At 46.0% G+C, this 24,495-nt stretch overlaps 1 protein-coding gene across 2 annotated transcripts in view; it reads right to left on the bottom strand.

Annotated features, from left to right (window-relative positions):
* Nucleotides 1-24,495, bottom strand: part of atp2a3 (ATPase sarcoplasmic/endoplasmic reticulum Ca2+ transporting 3) — a 41,855-nt gene that overhangs the window by 8,228 nt on the left and 9,132 nt on the right. For both annotated transcript variants that reach the window (XM_087847012.1, XM_087847011.1), the window contains exons 2-15: nt 23,739-23,756; nt 23,375-23,457; nt 17,402-17,506; nt 16,829-16,967; nt 11,755-11,835; nt 11,550-11,635; nt 10,849-11,313; nt 6,044-6,132; nt 5,146-5,248; nt 4,023-4,154; nt 1,804-1,920; nt 1,500-1,718; nt 904-1,239; nt 14-234 (exon numbers count right to left, since the gene is read on the bottom strand). In XM_087847012.1, the coding sequence (XP_087703138.1) occupies nt 14-234; nt 904-1,239; nt 1,500-1,718; nt 1,804-1,920; nt 4,023-4,154; nt 5,146-5,248; nt 6,044-6,132; nt 10,849-11,313; nt 11,550-11,635; nt 11,755-11,835; nt 16,829-16,967; nt 17,402-17,506; nt 23,375-23,457; nt 23,739-23,756 (2,194 nt within the window). The remainder of the gene's footprint in view (nt 1-13; nt 235-903; nt 1,240-1,499; nt 1,719-1,803; nt 1,921-4,022; nt 4,155-5,145; nt 5,249-6,043; nt 6,133-10,848; nt 11,314-11,549; nt 11,636-11,754; nt 11,836-16,828; nt 16,968-17,401; nt 17,507-23,374; nt 23,458-23,738; nt 23,757-24,495) is intronic.

Below are 24,495 nucleotides of genomic sequence, written 5' to 3'. Positions count from 1 at the left end.
GCTCTCGTCTCACCACACGACTTCTCCCACGTTTGAGGAGATGAGGTATCTGATGAACTGCTTCATGTTGTTGTAGATGGCTCTGCCCTCCTCCACAGCAGCTACGATGGTGGAGAAGTTGTCGTCAGACAGCACCATCTCAGACGCCGACTTTGCCACAGCTGTACCGGATCCCATGGCGATGCCGATCTCTGCCTTCTTCAAGGCCGGGGCATCGTTCACGCCATCACCTGTCTGCAGCCAGGAGGAAATACCTGGATTATTACGTGTCAAAGGAAACGTGAACAGTATTGTTTATTAAAAAGCGTCTCTCAATGAGACTTGCTTATCCTTAAATGGTCCTTAGATATAAGCTGAGCATTGAAACTCAGAGTCCAACACTGTGACAGTTCATGCGTGTCAGAAAAGAACAAGTCCACTCTCAAATACCGAGCCCACTCTCATTTTTCATGAAGGATGACTCGCTCGGGAGCCCCGAGTTTAACAAGCAACGACTCAACTCACTGTGCAAAGGCTCATTATCTTTTCACACCATGACGGGATTAAACTAAAGCTGTGCAGAAGCGATATTTATCTGTCAAGGCAGGGCCTGAAAGCAGCTTCAGACTGACGGGCAAATGGTGATATTGTCGTTTCCCTCCCGCGGATCAGCTTCTCTTCTGAGACGCGTGTCAGATAGGAAGCAGCCGAGCAGACCAGAGATGACAGCTTGTGATAGCGGCGTCTGAGAGCACCCTCACAGAGACCTGGAACATGTCACGCCTCACTGGCTTCTCCTCATGCATCTTTGACAAGTCATTCAAACAGCGAATGGCTACAGGAAGGAGAAAGGCAGCAGTGCTGTGCACAAAAAGATGCTGGAGCACGCAGGCGTGTTACTTGTACGGGGTTAGTTTTCCTTACCATGGCTGTAATCTCGTCAAACGACTGCAGGTATCCGACGATCTTGGACTTGTGAGCCGGCTCCACGCGGGCAAAGCACCGCGCCCGTTTGACGGCTTCTCTCTGCACCTCCTGCGGTAGATCGTCGAACTCGCGGCCCGTATAGGCCTTTCCCGTCACGTCCTCGTCCTCTCCAAAGATGCCGATCCGTCTGCAGATGGCCACGGCCGTGCCCTTGTTGTCCCCTGTGATCATGATCACACGGATACCGGCCTCGTTGCACAGTTTCACTGAACCGATCACTTCCTTCCTGGGCGGGTCGAGCATGCCCACACAGCCAACAAACGTGAGCCCCAGCTACACGGAAACAAACGGCATCAGGGTGGTTAGGTTACGCAGGACCACACCAGGAACAGCTTTCACCTGTTACTGCTGCCACAAAACATCAGGGCCAAATCCTAAAGAACAAAGAAACTATCGGAGCGAAGACCAAAGTGTAGAAAGTACTACAACTACCCAATCGTCTCATTAAACTTAACAAAGCCTATTTCAATCCAATGTGGGAACAAAAGGACGTCTAAGCTGTGATGCTTGGACAGAGGAATCTTGTGGCGAACCTCATATTCTGCAAACTTGCTGGAATTCTCCAGCTCCATGTTTTCCTTGCGTGGTGGAGTATCGTGCGTAGCCAGCGCCAGGCAGCGCAGCGTGTCCTTGCCCGTCCCCCAGTCTCTGATCTTAGACAGGAGCTGGTCGCGCACGGCCGGCGTCAGCGTCACCTTTCTGTTTCCCACCCGTACGTACTCGCACCGCTCGATCACACTCTCGGGCGCACCCTGAGGGGACACAGTGCAATTATTAAAAAATGGTTGAAATGAAATGACATTTGTGATTGTTTGAGTTGGTGTTATTCAGCCGTGCCTTGATGAACATCTTGCTCTGGGAGCCGGGCTTGACAGGGGTGCAGTAGACAGACATGGACTTGCGGTCACGAGAGAACTCCAGCGTGAACTCCTTCTTCATCAACTGTTTGATAACCTGACAGATGAAAAAGAGGGCAAATGCTGACATGACAGAAGAAACTGCAGGAAAATAAGGAGAGCGTGACAAAGTGCCAAAGTGCCAACGAGCCAGAGGCTGAGCTAACGAGCTGTGTTCAGACTGGCAGCTGGTGACTGACTGAGAGGTTTGGCTGAGCTGCTGACACATGAAGGATGATAATCAACCACCTCGGCTGGATGTCTGGCTTCTGCCGCTGGTGTTTGATGACAATGGACGTGTGTGAGGGTGGCTGGCAAGAACAGCTGTGCAAAAATCATCAAACTGTGATTGTAGACGAGCTAACGAAGAGCAGAGAAGAGCAGAGTTACTCAGGAACAGAAGAAGCCATCTGAAACCAACCCTGTCAAGTCTTGTTCTACCAGCAGGTGTCGCTCTAGAGTCTGTACTGATTCAGCCAGATGACTGTGGCACACACACACACAGACACACAGACACACACACACACACACACACACAGACACACACACACACACACACACACACACACACACACACAGACACACACACACAGACACACAGACACACACACACAGACACACACACAGACACACACAGACACACACACACACAGACACACACACACAGACACACAGACACACACACACAGACACACACACAGACACACACAGACACACACACACACACACACACAGCTTCTAACAGCTGACCGATGTTGAAATCCGTGAGTGTGACAAACATCTTCTCTCTGCCTCTTTCTCCGTCTCTCTAGTTCTACATGTGAAAAAGTTCAGATCATCTAAAACGTTCTGCAGATTCCTGCTATTATAAAGTAATGGTTCACATTTATCCATCTATTAACCAGGACAGTGCAGCAGCTCGTTACAGAGTTACAGGTAAAAGGAAAATAAACTGTAATGAGCTCTGCTGTTTGCTGTTACGTTTAGATTAGCTTTGTGCAAAGCTGTTAAATATTCGTCTCTGTGTGTGTGGCTTTTAGACTCACAAGCAAACACTCACACCCTGAAGTCAAACATTTGTTGATCATCAACTACCTCCTTTTTTTCTTAAATAAATGTGTCGTCCTTGTGTGGGACACTAACCTGCATCGTTCATCATATATATGACGAGGCACACGTTTATAAGCAGGCTCCTCATAGGCAGCAGTGTGATCACACAAGTCTGTACAAATCTTTGATGGACATTTAACCTCCTACAGGACCTGCGTATGTGGACGTCACATTCTTGGTTATTTAGACCCAAATACTCAATTTTGCTCGACAAGGGCCTGATACCCACTTACGAGGACGTTATCCTGCTACTGTTCTACTGAAATTTTAAACGGATATCCTCATTTGTGGCTCTCATTTTTCTTAGAAACAAAAATTGGGCAAAAAAAAAAAAAAAAAAAAATCCTGTAATTGTTTGTTTTTAGATTCATCAATCAGCCCAAATATCAAAGAGAAATGAAAAATGCTGTGAAGAGTTCAGGTCTTAAAGACCAGTCCACTGTTTGCTCACCTGTCTGACTCACACTGGGCACTCCAATACATGAACACATGATTCATTGAAAACATTTGGGTTGACTGCCTTGAAAACAGTAAAGTGGTGTCAACACTACTTAATATTAGTTCTTCTTTATGACTATAAAACAAAACGGTCCCTAAAAACTAATCAGATTACATTTTCCGAGTGTTGGATGCTGCACATCTGGAGTCAGCCTAAAGACTAACTTAAAGTGTGAGGTTTTGGGAAACCCCCGTCCCCTCATCAATATGGAAATTGATGCAAACGTCTGCTCCAGGATCTAATTGGATCACCTGCTGCATATGCACTGAGCCGTAAGAAGCCTATGAAGTTTGCATCGTGTCAGACATGATCATAAGAGCACGCCAACAGTTGCACAGAGGCAGGAAGGAGCCGCGCTGCTTGTGAGATATCAGGTCTACAGTTTGAGTCGAGCTTAAACAGCTTTAAGCAGACATGAAGAGAAACCTGAGGTCTGGTTAGCTCACCTCTTTTTACTTCTCACACAGCTGACTGTTAAACCACCGTGTTAGCTTCATGTATGCAGCAGTACTTTAAATGCACACTAGGATCATGCAGCAGTGGCAGCTTACCGAGTTGCAGGCACCGGCACGCTCCACCTTGGTGAGTCCAGACAGATCCGTCTTGAAGACGTTCATCTTCTCGACCAAGGTGGTGAGAGCTGTTTCTGTGGCCTCGCCCACCTTCTCATAAACGCCTTTGGCCTGCGAGAGAGAAGAAATTCATCAAAACACATTGATCAGCTGTTCCTTGGACTGGTTTTGTCCCGTCTCTGTCTCCTAACCCCTGACTGGTCACGGGAGATGGCCCCGCCCCTCCCTGAGCCTGGTTGGAGGTTTCTTCCTGTTTAAAGGGAGTTTTTCCTTCCCACTGTCACCAAGAACTTGCTCATAGGGGGTCATATGATTGTTGGGTTTTCTCTGTATTACTGTCAGGCCTTTACCTCATGGTGACTGCTGTTGTTAGGATATGTATAAAGAGCATTGAATGAAACTGAAAAAGTTTATTACAAGCATTAAATGTTAAATATTTGTAACTATTTTAGAAGCAGACACTTGTTTGGCTTCATGTTCGTTTCCATGGAGTCAAAGCAGCTCAAGACTGACTGACAAACATGCTGAAAGGATGTCTGCAAGTCATTCGCCTCGACCTCCACCATTGCGTTTGAGTCATGCATGCAAAGTGGCTTGTCCTCGCCAGCAGTGAGCCGGCGAGATGAAGCAGTAACGGCACATCGCACATCATTTGCTTGTGCGACTGGCCGTAGACGGGAATTAAACACCTCGCTCCCCTCCAGCGTTGGCTCCTCTGCAACTCTGCTGTCTCTCTCCTGGTTTGGCTCAATCAGACTCTTTATCCAAAGTGCACAAAATTAGCAGAGAAACAGCCATTTATGAGAACAGACGACTGTCTGTGAGGGACACGATGGAGTTTAGAAGTGCTGCATGCCCGGCCTCTATCCGCATGGTTACCATGATACCATGGTGATGACAAATAGGTGAGAAAAGCAATCCAAACCAGAGAAAAGAGATCACACCAGAGTAAAATTAGCTCAGTTGGACAAAAAGAAGAAAAGCAGTGAGTGTATTTAAGGGCTAATAATTATGGGAAATATCATTCGTGTGATTCTACGTAGAACGTTAGAGCGATGGATCTGTGTGCAGCTTAAAAGTGTTCAAAGTGTGTGCTAATGACCTCGTTATAGTCCAGTGAAGAATCATTGCACATCGAGCACACGGTGGCCAACTCCACAAGTCCATCATAGTCTCCACACTGGACCGGCTTGTTGTCTTTGAGTCTGAAAGAACAACACACACATGAAACGTCACACTTCACCGCACACACGGCAATCATGAATGGGGTTTACGTCCCACAGCTGATGGAGAAAAGTGCTCGGACGGCAGTAAGGAGTGTATCTGAGTATGTGTGCTCATTGCATGACAACCATGGATCTCTTCCCAGTGGAGACTGCAACCGTTGCTAGCGAAGCTCCCACACAGTAACCCACACTCTGCTGTTATGAAACCGTGGGTTCATCCACAGTCAGAGCGATGCAGTCAGCAAACAAAACAAACAGCATGTATACACACAATGAAGCGCAACACCCTGTCTGCTGAACGCTCGTGCTCAGAGACCACCTGCCTTCACCGCTGCACAGTTTACATCTCTGAGATTCAAAAGTGTCACAGGTCAAAAATTCAGTTTGTCCAAGTTTGCATTAACAATAGAAATCATTAAGGCGCTTAATGGGAGTAAAGTACAACTGAGACGTATGGGTCATATATAATTAAAGCCACATGTGCTGTAACACAACCAACTGGGACTGCTGCTGTTTTTATGCTGCACCAACTGAAGCAAAGCTACTCAAACTATTCCTGCAAACTGACGGTGCATCAAATCTCAGAGCAGATTTATTGCATTTAGAAAGGAGGAGCTGGGAGAGGAGAGAGAGCGACTTTAACTTGTTTTTCATTCACTGTAGAATCTGCTGGTAAAAAAGGAAAAATCTGCTTAACAGCAAACATTTTCTATGTAATGAGTTATTGAAGCACGCGGGCAAAACAAGTAATAAATCCAGAATGGTGGTACTCACATTTGTCCCTCAGGGGCATACGTAGAACCAGTTATGGAGAACTCGTGCAGGCTGCAGCTGGAGTCCTCCACCTTGTCTAGGATGAACATCTGGAGAGAAAAAGACCAAAGCAAACAGAGGTGGGACCTTTAGCCAGTTACAACTGTGGCTCGTTTTGCAGCTGTACGCTGCTGTAAATATAATGACGACTCAAATTGTGTGAGTCGGCCCGACTTTGGAGCAGTAAAAAAATATTATTTCATATTTTCAGTAGCTGATTGGATCCATGACGAGGTCCTGTGACCAAGAGAAACCAGCTGGCGATTACTGTAAGAACTGAGTGAACTAAGTCAAACAGCTAAAATAACGAACACGTGACTTAATGTGAATAACAAACAAACACTGAAAGCACAAAGCAGTCACACTCCTGCTTTTTGCTCCTTTTTAAGGAAACTTTCAGTTGCATCACAATCAAGAAACGTAGCTGAACTGTAATTGGTCGGCTGTGGCTCAGGTGATCCCTGACTCTTACTGAAGTTTGAGATGAATGCACTGGAGGCAACCTGGGAACAATTACGTACACGGACCTGACGTGCACCATTGCAACGCTTTGATTTGTTTCTTGTCTCGTGCACAGTCGCTGAGCCGTTTGTGCTGATACGCTGTGTTTGCTTGTTCTTTGGTCTCATATGTGCAGACATTGTTCCAGGAGCCTCGCGCTTCGATCAGACGTCGTGTTCTACAGCGAGTCGGCTTCCAAACCCTTCCAAACAAGCCGTACTTGTTCAGGCTTTTTTCTGACTGCACTGCTGTAACCTTTAACGTGCTGAGGCCTGCAGAGTCTGCAGCTCTCGGGCTTTTTTTCAGTGAGAACTGCGTGGTCTGAGCTTCAGGTGAATTTGCTGGGACGTCAACTCCTGGGAAGTTCGTTGCACGCACCTAAATGCTTCATGCCAGTAAACTGCCAGAGCTTCTTCTTTTATAGATGCACAGCTGCTGATCAACTGATCTCGTGCACTTGATTAGCAGCTGGCTGCTAACGACCGGGATATAACTGTAAATATTAGACTATAGTGTGAAAGCAGCCAGAACAGAGAAGTGTGCTGGTGAACTTAGTAATGGCATTTACAAAGTACATTAGGCTAAAATTAGCCACCATCATATTAAAGCAGTAAAAAGTAAATACTGGCTGTAAACAGGAAGTCTTTAAGGCTAAAACACAAACGAGGAGTTCTGTTTATCAAGTGTTGCTGATCCAGAAACATCAGCCTCTGCTGCACACCGCCGTCTGCACCGTACGGGCACTCCTCCATTTTTTTGTTTCTCTACACATGTAAGCAACATGGGAGTTGCAGTTGGCTTCATCGGTCACGGTGACGAAACACGCTGTAGTGAACTGATGGGAAAGAAGTCAAGTGACAGTAGGAGACAGAGCTGCGTTCCCAGAGCACTTCAAGGACTTGTTGACTGCTTTGTTGGCAAGACTTCCCCCAGGAGGTGCAGTTCACGATGTACTGCTAATGCATCAGTAAAGACAGAAGGGAAAACAGGGGCCAGGATACGCCATCGCCCATATTCCAGTGACTGTGTCCACGCCCCTCATGTCAATGGGACACAGACATGACAAACAGACTTTCATTGACCTCAAGTCGTTTAACAATATTCTGTGAAAACTTCTAAAGATAAAGACGTGCATGGACAACATGCCCAGCTCGACTTCGATTGATTCTCCTGTAACTGCGAGCGTGGACGAGTCGCTGACTTAAACCCACCGATTAGTGTCAAAGGATCAGCGGCAGACTTCACCTGAGAGGAGACCGCCGTTGTTTGCAGAAAATGCCGTTTTTAAGCTATTATTCACTTAAAAACTCTCTGTGACAGCAGAGTGGTACATTTACTCAGTGGCCCACAGACTTTACATGCAGCTCTTTGGCTGGTCAAAGCTGCCTTTAACCTTCTTTTAAACTCCTGGCCAGCAGGGGGCAGCTCCTCTTTAGAAGCCAGTCCTGGACTCCTGTTTACTTTTGGACTTTGTCACTTTGGATTCAGATATCAGCATTAAAAGCTTCCTTTTTGTCTCCACTCAGTGACTGTGACTGTGTGCAGGCCTTTACCTTCATCACGTGATGGAGCATGCAGCGTCGGTTTCTCAGTCAAATCAGCTCGAACCCGTGAGCAAAACTGTCCTTTTATATATTTTATCATTTATTTTCTTGTATCCAGTCGACACTCTTGAAATTTTCTTCATTTATGTAAATGAGCCGTGATGTTTAAGCAACACACACACACACACACACACACACACACGCCCGTTCAGCTATCTTAGTGAGGACCTTCATTGACATATTGGTTCCCCTAACCATTAAAAATGAATGCCTGACCCTTTTTATGACAGTTTCAATCACAAATGAATCCAACACAGCTCATCAGGGGGAACCAGGACGAGGGCTGCAGGGTTTAAGAGCTGCAGGCTGCAAACTTCCAGCTACAGTTGGTAAAAGGAACCTTTTTGCTTTGCTGCATGTTTGCAGTGACTGAAGGACCTATTCATCTGGCCGCACTGTAACCTGAGCCAACAGTTGTATTACAAATAACAGAGCTGTCCTGTTACAGCGGCTCAAACCTTTATCCGGGTTTATACAACACTGTTGTTTAAAAAGTGGGACTTTTTTTAAACTTGTTATTCCAAGATTTTCCATTTCATTTTGGGAGGTAATGCCCTTTAAACAGCGCCGACCTTCTGTTCACTCCTTTATTTCACAAAGGTCAGCCGTCAGACGTTGTTCCTTTCTTCTGTAATAAATCAACAATGAGCACAGAGCGACTTTCACAACTTTCACAAAGCAGAGGCGAAGGAATAAGATGAGGTTGCTCTTTCGTCCGTGGTCAGTTTTCACTCACGATCTGATCCGCTGTGGTCTCCAAGGAAACACGGCACAGTGAGATCCACCACTATCAAAAGTTTTTTCCATACTCATTTCCTCTGAGCTTGCATGGGGATGAATGGTGAGCAGCTGCTGATGTGCGTGGTGCATTTGTGAAAGGCTTTTGAGAGCGTGCCGGTCAGAGCGAGAGAGGAGGGAAAACAGAGGTGTAACGTCAGGATGCAGAGGGGAATCCCTGGAAATCCTGCTGATATGGGGATACCCCCGAGGCCAGGGAGACACGGCATTATCAGGGCCACTGGCTGGAGAGCAGTAAGGAATAAGCACAGATGGATACGCCTGAGCAAACAGAGTATAAATGGTGACGCACAGAAAGCATTAAAAACAGACTGAGGCAGTTCAGCATGCAAGCACCACGGAGGGGGGAAAGTGAAGCTAAATATGAAGCGGACCTATCACCAGGAAACAAGTGGTGCAAGAAAAAAAAACGCTGCAAAGCGGAAGCTTGATTCATCTTTGCAACAACGCAGATGTGTATGCTCCTTATCTCACGGCAGAGAGCTGAGAGCAGCGAGCCTCATAGGTGGAAGCAGAAGGTCAATATTTACCAACGTCTGCCTGCCTGAGAGCATTTCAGGCTTGTGGTGAGATCACTCCTCCACGTCCCTGCTGCCAGAGGGAACTCCCTGCAGCTACGCATTAATCACTCAGACGCTCCACGTCGACTCGTGGAGAAAGGAGGGGCGAGCGTTCGTACGACAAGAACAGAGAGTCAGCTCTGAGGCCATTTTGAAGTCGAAAGGACAGAGACACCGATTATACAGCAGCTGCTGCTGCTTTTCCATTTCCTGCCTACAGGAAGTCATGTTGGGATATTTATAGAGCAGCATTTCAGGAGTGCATCTTATTGATCGATAGCATCTCCAGCTAGCATAAAGAGCCAAGCTCTTGTCCCGACGTGGACCTCCACGGGTCCAAGCTGACTATCCACCAGCATCTGTGGGTTCCCTTAATTGTTCTTATTTGCCTGTTGCTTTATTCTTAGGACACCATTAAGCTTTTTTCCCAAGATTAATATAAAAGTAACTGGTTAATTCGAGCATAATTTTTGATCAATACTTTGAATTAATGCAGAGCAATCGATTCTTTGGGAAACCAGTAAGCGGCCAACAATATCTCGTCTAAACAGGGTTGAGATGCCGCCCTGCTCGACTAACAAGGTCATCATTGTGGTGAGATCGTGAGGACAAGAGGTGTTAACTGAGATTAGGGTGTGCATGTGTGCAGAGCTCGAACCAGGAGCCAAGTCAAACAGCAGTGCTGGTATTTACTCTGTCGGTTAGCAAGCGACACGCACACGATAACAGACAAAGGGAAGGGTGAGGCTGTGCACCATACGGGTACTTGTGAATTGTGAACAGTGGATAAAATCTTTCAGTGTTTATCACGTAGCTGAAAGCTAGAGAAAGGTTCAGGGCCTTGTGTTTGTTCAGGTGACGTTCTGGAGCCCGTCGCTGCTCATGCGAGCGCTAACAGACCGCGCTGGTGCTGCTAGGTCATGCCAGCCTGTGCTGCTCCTGCCAGCTGCTATCTCGAACCTGCCAAACGGAGGCAAACATTACGGCACCACAGGGATTTCAGCATTCTTTAAGTTCCACGTGCATGAAAAGAAAACCTCAGAGGGGGGAAAGAGACAAAAAGATCAGGATTGCACAGACTGGCAGCAACAATCCCAAAGTATTCACCTGGAAAACAGAAGTGCCGGCACGATGATAGAAGGTGGAAGTTAATTACTCTACTTTGGCTGAGTTTAAGAAATCTCAGTCAGAAGCAATATCGTCACAGAAGATTTTCATTTCCTTCTGCAGTATTCGACAGCATGCCTCAGTGCTCGGCGTGCACCTGGGAAGCCTGAAGCATTGAGGACTGTTTGTCACTTACTCTGCACACAGACATCTGGTTGGTGGTGAGGGTGCCCGTCTTGTCAGAGCAGATAACGGAGGTACAGCCCAGGGTCTCCACAGACGGCAGGCTCCGGACGATGGCGTTCTTCTTGGCCATGCGACGCGTGCCGAGGGCCAGGCAGGTGGTGATGACGGCCGGCAGGCCCTCGGGGATGGCGGCCACTGCCAGGGCCACTGCAATTTTAAAGTAATAGATGGCCCCTCGAACCCAGGAGCCCCCGTGGACTGGGTCTCCGAAGTGGCCGATGTTGATGACCCACACAGCCACGCAGATCAGGGAGATGACCTTTGAGAGCTGCTGGCCGAACTCGTCCAGCTTCTGCTGCAGCGGTGTCTTCTCTTGCTCCGTCGACGCCATCTGATTACGGATCTTCCCGATCTCTGTCGAGACACCCGTAGCAACGACGACACCTATGGCACGACCGGCAGCAATGTTTGTGCCCTGAGAGAAGGAGACATACGCACAGGAAGTCAGCACAAACCCGCCGTCGGGAGAAAACAGACAAACTCCGATACCAGCTCACAAACAGCAACATGGCCGATTACTACGAGTTTAGCCACGAGACAAGTGATAGCTGCCATTACTGCATTTGACTACGTGACCAAATATAAGCTTTGTCTGTGACAACGTGAGTTTTTGATTTGAAAGCTGAAGATAAGATGAGTCGGGGTTCTTACAGAAAACAACATGTTCTTTTTGTCCTGGTTGACGGCTCGAGGGTCAGGAACAGGGTCGGTGTGTTTGATGACAGACACAGACTCTCCTGCAGAAAACAAATCGAGACGGTTGGAGGTGTAGCAGGTGATTATCAGACCGTGTTTCAAAGCAAACACAGTGAGGAGAAAAACATCAGAGGAGCTTCTGCTGAGATGTAACAAATACCTGTGAGAATGGACTGGTCCACGCGCAGGGTGGTGGACTTTATCGAGGTCACTCTGATGTCAGCAGGCACCTTGTCACCAACTAAAAGGAAAATATTAAGAGATTTAAAATCAAATGTAAAAAAGCAAGCAGCTCTGTTGGGCTAGACAGCGACTTCCTGTGTTAGCACTTTTACATCACTCCATCAGGAGTTACAGATAACTGAAGTTAGGGGTGGCTGCAGCTCAGAGCGGGTCACCATCAGACCACGACCGAGTCACTGTTAATGTGTGTGACCGCTTTATAAAAAGCAGTTAGGGGTTAAAAACGTGCCTGTATGACAGCGTGTGGAAGAGCACCTGCAGACAGCTCAATGATCATTTCTCTATTTGAAAACCTTGATCTGCTCGTGCTCTCCTGAAAACGATTCACATTCTGCTCCCATCACAGAAAGACAGTTCAAGGGAGCCTTAATCCTCAGACGACTATGATCGATGCAGTATTAGTACTGTACAAATACACACGTCAGTAAAGGGTGTTGGGGCAGCTGCAGCTCAGGAGGTAGAGCGCGTCATCTGCTAATCAGAAGGTTGGTGATTCGATCCGGTCTGCAGGACAAATATTAGCATCTTAGTGGAAAGATGGCAAAGATGCTCCCGAGGAGCTGGGATGTGTGTGAATTAGGGGTGGACGATATACGATAGAAACGATACACATTTGGCCAACGATAGAGATTTTGACTATACCGCTCTATCGCGATAGCGCATGTTGACGATGTCTTCAAGCTGCGCCTGTTTTGGTCGAAAGCATCGCAGCGGCTAAAACCATTATCATCTGCAAAATATGCCGACAGTCATAGCAAAGAGATGAAGCACTTTTGAAATATGGGGAAAGCCAAAAACTGCGCTTCCTCCACTTCCGTAACATTGATTCATTAATGACTTTTATCGAGTGGAAAAAAGTTGGCGTTCATCCTCCAGCTTCACTGTGTTTATGCTAACATAGCTGTGTCGCTAGCGATCATGTAGCACAACATTATATAGCAGCTAGCCCAACTTCAGTAACCCTGCAAACGCCACTGCTGTTTAGTTTTCTGTCTTCATTTATGTTGGAAGTGATAGCAGAGCTGTACGTTTGAATTAGTTTCAAAAATCTCTCAGTCAGAACATGGCATGTCATGTTTAGGTGGAAGCTAGCGAGCTAACTTCCTGTTAACTTCTAACTCCATTAAATTGAAATACCTCTGTTTTCATGGATGCCTGAATGTTAAACTTAATTGTTACACCCGATAAAGCAACAACGCTGATCATTTTATTAAAGATGAAAGAATTTAGACAGTTTTTAACTCTGTGTTCGTTTGACTTTGGGACCTGAATAGACAGAGTTTTGGACCCAGATTACTCCGTGAAGCTCCTCACTACGGCAGCCGTAATGCTCTGACAATCCATCAAGCAGTGCTGCTTACCAAAGTTGTACTAAAACATTTTTTAACAGATTTCTGCAGCCAAAATCGGTTCGAGGTCAGTAAGCACAACCAGAATTCATACATAAGGCACACTCTCGATTTTTGAGAAAATTAAAGGATTTTAAGTGTGGAAAATACGTTATACAGAAGAAAAGAATATATCGTTACTGCACATGCTTGAAATTATATCGCTATATGAATTTTAGGCCATATCGCCCAGCCCTAGTGTGAATGTTAGACAGGAAGCACTTATGTAGAAAAAAAGTGCTGAATGAGCAGGTTGCATAAAGCACTGAGTGCTCAGAGTGCAAAAGCACCACATTCATTTACCAGTTAAAGAAACAACAGGTAACAAGTTCTGCTCATTTCGGTGTTTTGCAGATGGACACTCGGTTACGTCCCTGTTTAACGTCCGTGCTGAAACAATAAATCCTGAAGCATCGGTGGGTTCAGTGCAGGCTCGGCTGCAGCCGCAGGTAAACAACAGCTCGATACAACCTTGATGGAGTTGCGTTGCCGTTTTAAAATGATTGATTATCTCCTTCTGTGTCCTCTCTGTTCCTCTAACAAACCACACATGAACTCTGCGTTAAAGGCTCGAATTAATTCCATCTCCAACGCTCTGCTTATTAAGGCTGCATATTAAACTCATAATTCATAGCCGGGGCATTAGAAGTATCTAAGGCCCCAAAACAAAATGGTTATTACTTCCTCTGTGTCAGAGCCTGACAATGAACATTTAATGGAAATATTTTCATAATAACAGAGCAGACTCGTGATTAATGGATCGTCTGATGCAGTCAGTGACAATGATGTCAGAGCACAGGAGTGGGAAGCTGCTCCAAATACTCAGGACAGATGTAATATTCTTCAGTTGTTTCCTTCCAGGAGAGAAGAAGAGAAGGAGCTGCTCATTACTTTGTGTAATAAGTGACTCATTAATGCCAGCTCAGAGTGCTCAGCTATCACCACTTCTCAACGGTAACGGCACCAAAACAGAGGACTCCTGCTTTTCCTCGCCAGGCAGCGGCTCGGCTGCTGTGCGAGCACGCTTACACGTGAGAGTGGTCTCGCAGTTCTGGAGCTTTTTCCCATCATCTCTTCATGACGTTTGTTCAGCGCTCTGACACCTGAGGTGATGGCCTTTGTCTCGATGGGACGGAGATGCCTTCCTCCACCTCCGACACGGCTCAGAGAGAACACGCGTGGGAGAGCGTGTGTGTTGTTGTGTTTGTGTGGGAGATGGCTGGGGGCTACAGGTGGCCGAGGGCAGGGAAAGAGAGACTTTTCAAACGCCCACCCACAGACTCCTGCTCCCCTCACAGCCTCCCACAGACACTTTCCATGTGCAGGAAGGGAAATGTAAATCCTAATACGGCTTTTATATGTTATAAAAACCTGATATTTGTCTGGCTTTTATCGTTAGCCGTCTTAATAAATCTGAATCCAACACATGCAGCTCTGAGGTGTTCTTGCATAACATCCTGGTGACATGCAGGATAACCGTGACTTGTTACTGGGAATGGCTCGTTGCAGGTTTCCCTTTCTTCGGGTGTCTGTAAATCCTGGAGTTCCTGACAACCTGACCGCAGCAGCTAAGTCAAAGAAAGAGGAAAGTTCCAGTGGAGGCGCAAATCACAAATGTGCTGTAACCGTGGCTGGCACTGGCAGCAGGGCAGGAGGGCAGGCGGGCACCGGCGGTGGAAACCTGAGTAAATATATTTATGCTCTTTTCTCTCCTCAAAGGCACTTGTGGTCTACAGCGTCTTTTTCCAATACCTTCATACAGTTTACTTCAGCCCCTCGCATTAAGTTAGCATGGAACAACCGCTGGCTGATACAAAGTCCAGGAAAGCCTGAGAAAAATCACCGGAGAGCGGGATGAAATATCCCGACGTGCTTCCTTTGGAGCGATCCCCAACAAGCATCCTTTCTAAAGAGAGCGTGCTGCCCTGCCTACCTCAGCTGCCTAGCAACAACATTATGTCAAAGAAAACAAAGCACTGAATGTATGAATGTGTATGTTTAACAAACCACTAGTTACACCCAGTTAACCAGTGACATGTATTTGATACTTGAGACAAGTTACTGTAACCAGTGAACATTCTAAACCTTATGTGGTTCTTAAACATATATTTGAATTTCCCCGATAAACTTCTATGTGTTTAGATCAGACACTTTATGTACGCGTGTTTATCCAATCAGCTGACGTGCTTCGGGGCACATCTGTAACGAAACACTCGCAGGCGCCGCCCTTACTGTAGGCGCCTTCGCTCACCAGAACGTCAGAGTTCGTCAGAGCACATTTGATTTTATTTAAACGTTTTTGTCCCCCGTGTTTGTTTGCAGTTACTAAACAATCAGCCTAAAAATAGTACAGATAACACAGAAGATTAAAACAAACAACAACAACAAGCCCCCCTGAGTCGCTGCATGCCCCCCCCCCCTCCTTTATGGGAGCTGCTGACACTCAGCAATAACATCAGAGGCTTTATTCAAACAGCAGATGGGAGTCACATCTCTCCCTGCTTCACGCTGTCATCAACAGGTGTCGTTAAAACCTCGAGCTCTTGTGAACTTGAGCGCCGTGGAGATGAGTGGAACTAAGCGGGGGGGTTGTCATGGCGACACTGTTGGTGTTGACAGTGACGGTGATGGTAGTGGCGGTAGGCGGGAGCTAAGCGGAGTCATTTCGGTCCTTGCTACCTGTGCGGGCTTGCCTGCGTCTGGCTGCGAGGACGCTGGCTGCAACAAGCCCGAATTCCAAGCAACTGCTGCGAGTTACAAAAACAGCACGCTAAATAAGTGCAACCAGTAAATAAGACGCAGCAAAGAAAGAGAACATTTAAAGAGAATGTGAACTGTAGCATGGCTGTGGGTGACAGTTCAGCAAACGTTTGATTGATTTCGTCTCAGTTTTACAACCTGGTGTTGAAATCGAGGCTTCGCTGCCACCAGCGCAGCACGTATAAGCTCTCTGCGCTTCTGAATGAAGGCTGCCAGCTCCCTCCTTTCCCACACATTGCTCCGAGCCGCCTGAGACAAATCGCCAGTCACGCAAAGCTCAGGATTACCACCGCCACCCCCCTCCGACCCAAAACGGCCACGTCGGTGGCCAAGCGGTCTCCTCCATCCTGCGTTTGCAGTTCAGCTCTGGCATACACAGATGTTTGGGAGCCAGAGCGACAATGCGGCTATTTTTAATCAGAGGCTGCCCACACATGGGCGAGTTTACAGCAGGGGAATATTGTGTGTAAGCGAGGAGCTGACAAACATCAGCAGCCTCCAGGTGGTGAGACTGAGAGCATGGAAAGCAAAGGGGAAGCGGAAAGCTGTGGAAAATTCAACTGGGCCTTAAATATAAGGAGTGACCACAGCCACTTGCAAAGAACCAAACACATGCACACACAAACAGACACTGGACAGCAGCCCTGGCACCTCCACATCCAGAGAAAAGACTCTTATGTAATCTGCACTGAGTGTTTCCACGCTCACAAAGGTTGTGTGAGTGTGCGTCTGTGTGTGCGAATGTGTTAAGGAGAGCATAAAAGCAGCTAGGTGAGACAAGCCGAGCATAAATTAGCCCGAGAGAGTGACAGTAAGAGTTCGGCCGGGTGCAGCCGCGCTGACCTGCCACCTCCACTATATCTCCTGGGACGATGTCTCTGGCTTTGATCCTCTGGACCGCTTTGCGGTTCATGCGATACACCTTTCCCATCTCAGGTTCGTACTCCTTCAGAGCCTCAATGGCATTCTCGGCGTTTCGTTCCTGTGAGATACGGAAAAGAAAAGAAAAAAGTTAATAAGCAAGAACAATTTGATGTCCTTTTGATTTGACGTGATGTTCAGTGAGCAAACTCTGCTCATTGCAAAGATGATATCTCCTAATGTGTTGGTGTTTTGCATGGGCTCTGTGGTTTGTTTATGTTGATGAACAGCCTGATCCCTCTGCAGTGTGCTATCTGGATGCTAACACGTGTCACTATGGTGTCAGTTTGATTAGAGCACACATACAGATTTTTATATGAGACAAGCCAAGCTATATATATATATATATATATATATATATATATATATATGTAAGTGAATTCTGCAACAGCTGCATGTTTATCAACTACTACTAGCCTTTGTTAGCCTGTGTGTGTGAAGACCAAATCGAATCAACACTCTGAAAAGAGACACAGGACGAAGAGCACATCTCACCTGCCAGACCCCAATAACAGCATTGGCGATGAGGATAAGAAGAATAACAATCGGCTCTACGAAGGCGGTGGTTGTCTCCTCCCCTTCTTCAAACAGAGCCAACACCTATAACATACAGTACAAATGAGCTTAGCTAACATAATAAACTAGCACTCTATAAAACAAAGAAGAAGAAGCTCGGTGCAACGAAATCATAAAATCAGGACAAATAAAACGAAGCAGTATTTGAACAAAGCAGCTGTCGCTGTTTGAGTGGGCCTGTGTTATCCCGTCTTTAAGTCTGACGTCATTAGCTGCTTCCAGATCCAAACTCCGCTTCAGGTTCCAAAGTCAAACGAACACTGCGGCACTGAGAGTTAAAAACTGTCTAAATTCTTTCATCTTTAATAAAACGATCAGTGTTGCTGCTTTACCAGATGTAACTATGAAGTTTAACATCCAGGCATCCATGAAAACAGAATTTATTACATTTAACAGAGTTAGAAGTTAGCAGGAAGTTAGCTCGCTAGTTAGCTAAACATGATATTGCATGTTCTGACTGAGAGATTAATGAAGAAATTCAAACCTACAGCTCTGCTGTCACTTCCAACATAAATGAAGACAGAAAACTAAACAGCAGTGACGTTTGTAGGGTTACTGAAGTTGGGCTAGCTGCTATATAATGATGTGCTACGTGATCGCTAGCTACACAGCTATGTTAGCAAAAACACAGTGAAGCTGGAGGATGAACGCTAACTCTTTTCCCCTCGATAAAAGTTAACGTGAGGGTTCCTGATGGTTAGGGACAAATGCAATCGCATGGCAGGATGCTGTAAACGGACCAAACTTCAGTCAGGAGAACAACTGAGATAATCCATCCACAATACGAGGTTAGTCATTAATATACTGCTGCAGGGGCTGGAGTTACATCGTAAAGTTTAAAAACTGAGCTGTAAAATGATTAGCAGTAATAAAAACCGAGAGAGGCCGACAGTGATCACTGACTGTTTTGAGCGGCTTGTTGAGATTAAATAGAACAAGATACAAAACATTAATATATGTCAAAAACACAACAGACTTCAGAGTAAACAGAGTAGTTTGGGCCCGGAAGCAGGATTCATCACGTCATCACTTAAAGGTTAGCTTGTGTAGCCTTTAGCATCTTTTGGTTTCAGGTTCCTTAGACAGTCCAACAAGATAAACTCACGCTCACTGCAAGTTTACATTCACACGAGATTCCTAACTTTGAAATAGACCAAACCCCCGCTCAAAATATTTATCCGCTACTTTGAGTTTCACATTTAGCTTAAAAGTTTAGCTAATTAATCATCTTCTACTGGCTTATTACTTTAACCAGCTATCAACTAGCTCACTTTATCCAGTTATTTGAGCTACAAATTGTTTCAATCATTCACTTACTTTGTGCCATGGCAATCCTTTTTATTAACAGCTTGAACATTCATTTTGGCTAATACGTACACAGCTACAGAGCCAGTCTGACATGTAAATGATGAGTTTTGACCCCTCAGCCAATAAAGGACCTCGCCGGGCAGGCAGGTCTGCGACGTGGACACTTAAGTTTGTGGTAACTCAGCCACTGGTATTTTTATGTCATTTCATATGGACTTAGCATCCGTTAGTTTCCAGAGTGGATTTTCTTGTTTCAGTGTTTGAGTCTTTTTCATTACTATGATGTATGAAGGGCAGATGTCAGAGGCAGCATTTAGGAAAATCATTGCAGGCATGACTACGATACTTTTTTGAAAGCAGTTGAAAATCTTGTAGACTCAATAAACATGCCCATCAAAGCCACATCAAACTCACTGCCATAAAACCTTTTATGAAAGTTAATGATACTAAAAGTAAGGATATTTCCTCTGTATTTTTATTTTATGTGACTGCAGTAATATTCTGACCTCCAGTGTATCTGAAGTCAGGAAAGGAGAGGACTGCTCACCGCCTGTACTATTAACAACCGAGGCACTGAAAGCAGAGAGGCTGGGAAATGGCCCGAGGGTTCAAGCCGGTTTCTCTGCAGTTAGAAGCTGCAAATGACTGCAACAGCGAGGTACAGCACAGTGCAATGAAATCATGGGAAAAGCTAATATTTCTCACACCCGGCAGAAAAAGCTGTCTTTACTTTTTTAAACAATATCTGTGTGGATTCATGATTGTAATTACTCTCACATGCATTTCTCAGAAGACTGTGGTCTTCACTTCACTCTGCAGGTTTTGCAAGTCCAAGATTAAATCTAATGAAAGGTAAGCTGTGCACACCGAGTAATGGCAAAAACATGTAGCTGCCTTGCCCAGAGCATAATTATGATAGTATGACAAGCAAGGGTGATAAAAACTCAGTAAATAAAGTATGAGATCACTGAGTCATTTCAATGATTACAAAGAACAAACTGGATGAAGTCAAAGCTGTGTTTTTAACCTAGTGTTGTATTCACAGCATCTGCGACTGAACTGTGTTTATGAAAACATACAGTTTGCTGTGTGACATTTTACAAAAGCCAACATCACACGTCCCGTCCACAGCTCCCTGATAAATGCAGACTCAGAACATGGTTTATATCTTTGTCTCAAACTGTGAAATTTTCTTTATTATTATTCAAACAACTGAAACTATAAAATGATGAAGACTCTTAAACAGGCTGCCTTCACATCAGTGGTCACGGGAAACAATTATCCACTAATAAACATATTTAACTTTGTAGAAAAAACAAAACTCATCATTTAGTACCACTCAGTCTGTGTGCTTCAGGCAGCTGAAGCATGAAAACATCCCTGCACTCTGATATTTATGATCGTCTTTTACCAGATATAGTTTATTGTGGCAAAAGCTCAGTCACCCAACAGCTGAGCCGTAGGTTTTTGCCTTAATCTGTCTTTACACATGCACTGTATGTCCAGTTTGTTTCTAGACAGTACTGCATCGTGCCTTTATGGTTCATTATAAAATAATAACACAATAAGACACCCCAGTGGAACAGAGAACGGTGTTCACATTATTTTATCTCTGGTGAGAGTAGAAACTAAAACGACTGCAGCAGAGAGCAGCACAGACAGAGCAGTGGGTAAAGTGGATCTATTTTTCGATTATCTGATGGGACTTCTCAAAGACAGAGGACAATTTTCTCTGCAGAGTATTAAGAGCCAGAGTATACGTCACGGCAGCCTGAGCTCGGTCGATAGCTCATCATTCCCCATCGTGTGGGACGGTAAATCTCCCTCCTGTCTGAGCGGAGAGGGGGGGGCAACGATGTCAGTCCTCCGAGTATGGATGGCTGAAAAAACCAGGATGCGTTCAGAGAGCGGACCGAGTACCAACGCCCGCCTTCACGGCGAGCAGGAGTTGAAAAGCTGGAGATTTCTTTGGCTTTTTGAACTTATTGAGGGATTCTGGTGGAAATTTCACTGCATGCATTTGGCATCTGAGACAAGATTAAGCTCAGTTTCACTGATGGGTTTGGAAATGTATGCTCCATCACCAACATCAACATACAGCTCAGATCCCACACACACAGCGACATGCCACAGCCAGCCAGAGAAAAGCCGTATTCATGAATCGTATTGATCAGAAAGGAGAACTCGTGGAGCGTCGTGGAGCGTGGCCTTCTGTGTGTCACCTCCTTTCTTTATATTGTGCTTCCAGTGAGCCAGACTTTGTTCGAGCAGCATTTCTTCAGACTGTCTGAGGGTCGTTCATAGTTTCCTTTGTCTGCCTTTCTGCTCATTTTCAGTCCAGTCAGGAATAAAGTCGTTTCCTCGGCATGCTGTGTGCCGGGTGAGTGCAAGACAAAAGAAGAGGTGGCAGGGAGGGCTGTGCCGCGTCGTACCGTCCACCATAGAAAAATGTCATATCACTATATTATTGCGATATCAACAGGATGCGTTTATGTTCCAAGACGAGCCCGGGCGTGTCTGAGAGGAGGCGGCGTGTGGAACCTGGTGATGCGTGACCCACACGCCGCTAGCTGCTCTCCACATGACAGGAAGAGCAAACGGTGGATGGAAAGCACTGAAGTGGTTGCATAGTGGAAAAGCAGGGCTTCAGCAGCTGGTTAAAAAGCCCAGACGGAGAAAACATTTGCAGCTTTGTTGTGTGACGGTACTGCGCAGCTCTGAGGAGTCGCAGGGTTCAGTTCCTTCAGCAGATATCTGCCCCCACCTGCCTTTGTGCTGACGGGCACTGTGACATAATGCTGAGTCACTACTGTTACACTGCTGCTGGCACCTCGTTTCAAACACACACTGCAAAACAGGAAGTGTGTCATCACTGACACAATGAAGCTCACTGGAAAAGAAAGATGGAAATGACCTTCGCTCACTTCCACTTACAAATGCTGATGTCTGCAAGCATCAAACAATACTCTCTTAACTTCCACAGAAACATCGTTATCGCACATTTGATGTATCCTAATATCAGGCTGCATCTCTCTGCCTAACATCCATCAGATGAACAGCATGTGAAAGTCACGTCCTCGAGGATAAACAGGAAAAATGCATCTGGCCCTTCAGCTGATCCACCTACTGTTCACTGAAGCCTCGTCGGGAACGGCATCAGTGGGTTTGCCACGTTACACAGGAACCGAGCTGAGAATCAGTGGCAACGTCTGACGGAGCCACGGATCCAAGTTTACTTTTTTTTGGCTGAAATCATCGTCAACGTCAATCGTCCGACAGTGAGTCGATATCTACATGGTGGAGGCTGCGTCAGGATTTGGGGCAGCAGTGGTGTTGGATCCAGATGCAGTTTTCATTTTTCATCTTGACAGAGAAAAGAAGAAAAAGCAGCCGAGATCCAAAGAAGAGCCTTCAAGAGACCCAGAGAACGGTTCCTGAGCACTTCAAGAGAGTTCAGGCTGTTTTCAAGAATAAAGACGCCAAATATTGACTTTCCAGCTGTCCCGTGCCTGTTTGCACAGTTCAATAAACTGCTGCACCCATTCTCCAAGCACAGTCTAAAGACATGAGGCTTCTGCACAGTCTGCAACTGTAAGCTGGTGCATAACTAACTGTTTGTGAATTCAGTTCCTCATTTATTTGCTCTACATTAAGAGCATATTTTATAAAATGTCCCAACTTGCCCAGTTTCCCACTGGTGCGTCATTGAAAGGAACCAGGGAATCGAATACTGTCAATTTGAATATATTGAAATTAGCAGACAAATAAGTCCCAGATTAGGGCTCAAGTTCAGTCCACGGAGAAGCAGCCACACCCTGGTTGTAGTGGAAACATTCAAAACAGCAACAAAACAGCAAAACAGCTGTGAGATATGAGTTCTAATGAAGTCGACTCTCTGGGCTGGATGACTTTGGATTTCAAGTTGAATCAGGTCACGAGGAAACTTGAGTTTCTGAGCTGACACCACTCCAGGCAACGATGACACTGTAAAGTGTTGGGATAGTGTAGCAGTGGAACAGGTTCCACTATAAACAATCTGCTAAAAGTAAGGAAAGCCTGATTTGCATGAGGAAATTTAAGCCACGCGTCAAAGTCATGGCGCCCACGCCTGCGCTCCGGGTTTGTCACTAACAGAAGAAACAGTAAAGATAGATCGGGTCGGGTTTGTGCCGTTTTCCTACTTTCAGAAACAGCTAGAGCGATTCCATCCCAAGTCACCAGTGCTGTGCTGTAACAGATGGAAAAAGTTATTATGCAGTGAGGATTGCACCACTCCACCCCTCTCTGACCTCCACCTCCCTCAAACTGCAACCGGGGTCACAGTCTGAGGGAACGGGAGCTTTGATTGAGAGTTTGTTTCCAGTTTGGCACAAGCAAGGAGGCTGCACTGAACGCATATCAGCACTGTGTGGAAAAGCCTGCGACAGACACGTTTCCACACAAACTGGGTAACAGAATCCTAACAGGGGAATAACAGAGCCGTCTATCAGGTGGCGACTTCCTGGACAGTTAGGGTCTCAAATCCCAGAGCGGCACATCTGAAAGGGGAGACTGACACGTTTTAATTAGCAGGGTCGTACTTACGAAGGAGACGCAGGCAGCCAGCAGCAGGATCCTCACCAAGAGGTCTTCAAACTGCTCCACCACCAACTCCCACAGCGACTTGCCTGAAATGTTTAAATACACATTACACACCTCGATGCATCACACTTGATTTAACGCTGTAAAGAAGTGTGTCCTGGAAAGACGTGTTGACATTAGCTCTCTAATACTGATAAAACAAGACCAACGCTGTATCTACACTGCTGTGTGTCCATGGGTGGGGAGCTGCTATAGTGGACACTGCCAAGATTACCCCTCAGTCAACAACAAGACAGAAAGAGAAGATCCCGGCTCAGGATACGTCATTGAGCACAAAGAGAGGAGCTCTGCAAAAATCAATATTTACCTTCTTCAGCTGGGAGCTCTGTGGATGTCGGGCGGTGCAGGTGGTAGAAGAGTCGAACCCGCAGGGCCGAGGCGGAGGAGGAAAACAGGAAGAGAGCAGTTAATACATTTGATTACCTCAGCGTGACTTTAAGATGCACGGACACAAATCGCTCTGTTGAATTGTTCCGCTTGGTTACGATGATTAAACGCTCCGCGCACTGAGGCAGGACAGCAACGAGGACTACAGGATGCAATCACACGTCTACTGTCGTGATGACCAGCAAGTCCAATTCTAGGATCAGCCACTCGTGGAAGTGCAGCTCGGGATGTTTTGCACGGCGACCCACAGACCACCAATCACCTTTGACTGCTCGTGGTGATGTAACGGCTCCGTCTCGCCACCTCACAGATGTTTCATGACGAGCGTTTCTTCACTAAGACTGAAAAGCCAAGTTTTTTGGAAACCCGTACCCACCGCCTGTTGCATTAATCAGATATTTCTAAAGGCCCGGACGACCTCTGACCTCATTATGAAGTCACTGCTGATTGCAAACAGGTGATTCAGTAAGCTGACAGTCGTATATGGGAGACGCTTTTTTTGCTCAAAACTAGACTAACTTTGTTCTAAATCAAACGTCCAACCTCATGAATCCCTGCAGCTTCCAGCAAAGCTCCCGATGCTCGTGTACGTTAGATTAGAGTGATTGGATAGATTAGTTATGATTGCAATGAGCCACTTCAGTTCAGAAATAAGATTAGCTTTTTATAAAGCTAAT

The sequence above is a fragment of the Neolamprologus brichardi genome, chromosome 10 (assembly GCF_056152115.1).
Source record: "Neolamprologus brichardi isolate AB-2024 chromosome 10, ASM5615211v1, whole genome shotgun sequence".
Taxonomy (NCBI): Eukaryota; Metazoa; Chordata; class Actinopteri; order Cichliformes; family Cichlidae; genus Neolamprologus; species Neolamprologus brichardi.
The sequence above is the reverse complement of the archived record's forward strand: the minus strand, read 5'-3'. Positions and strand labels throughout refer to the sequence as shown.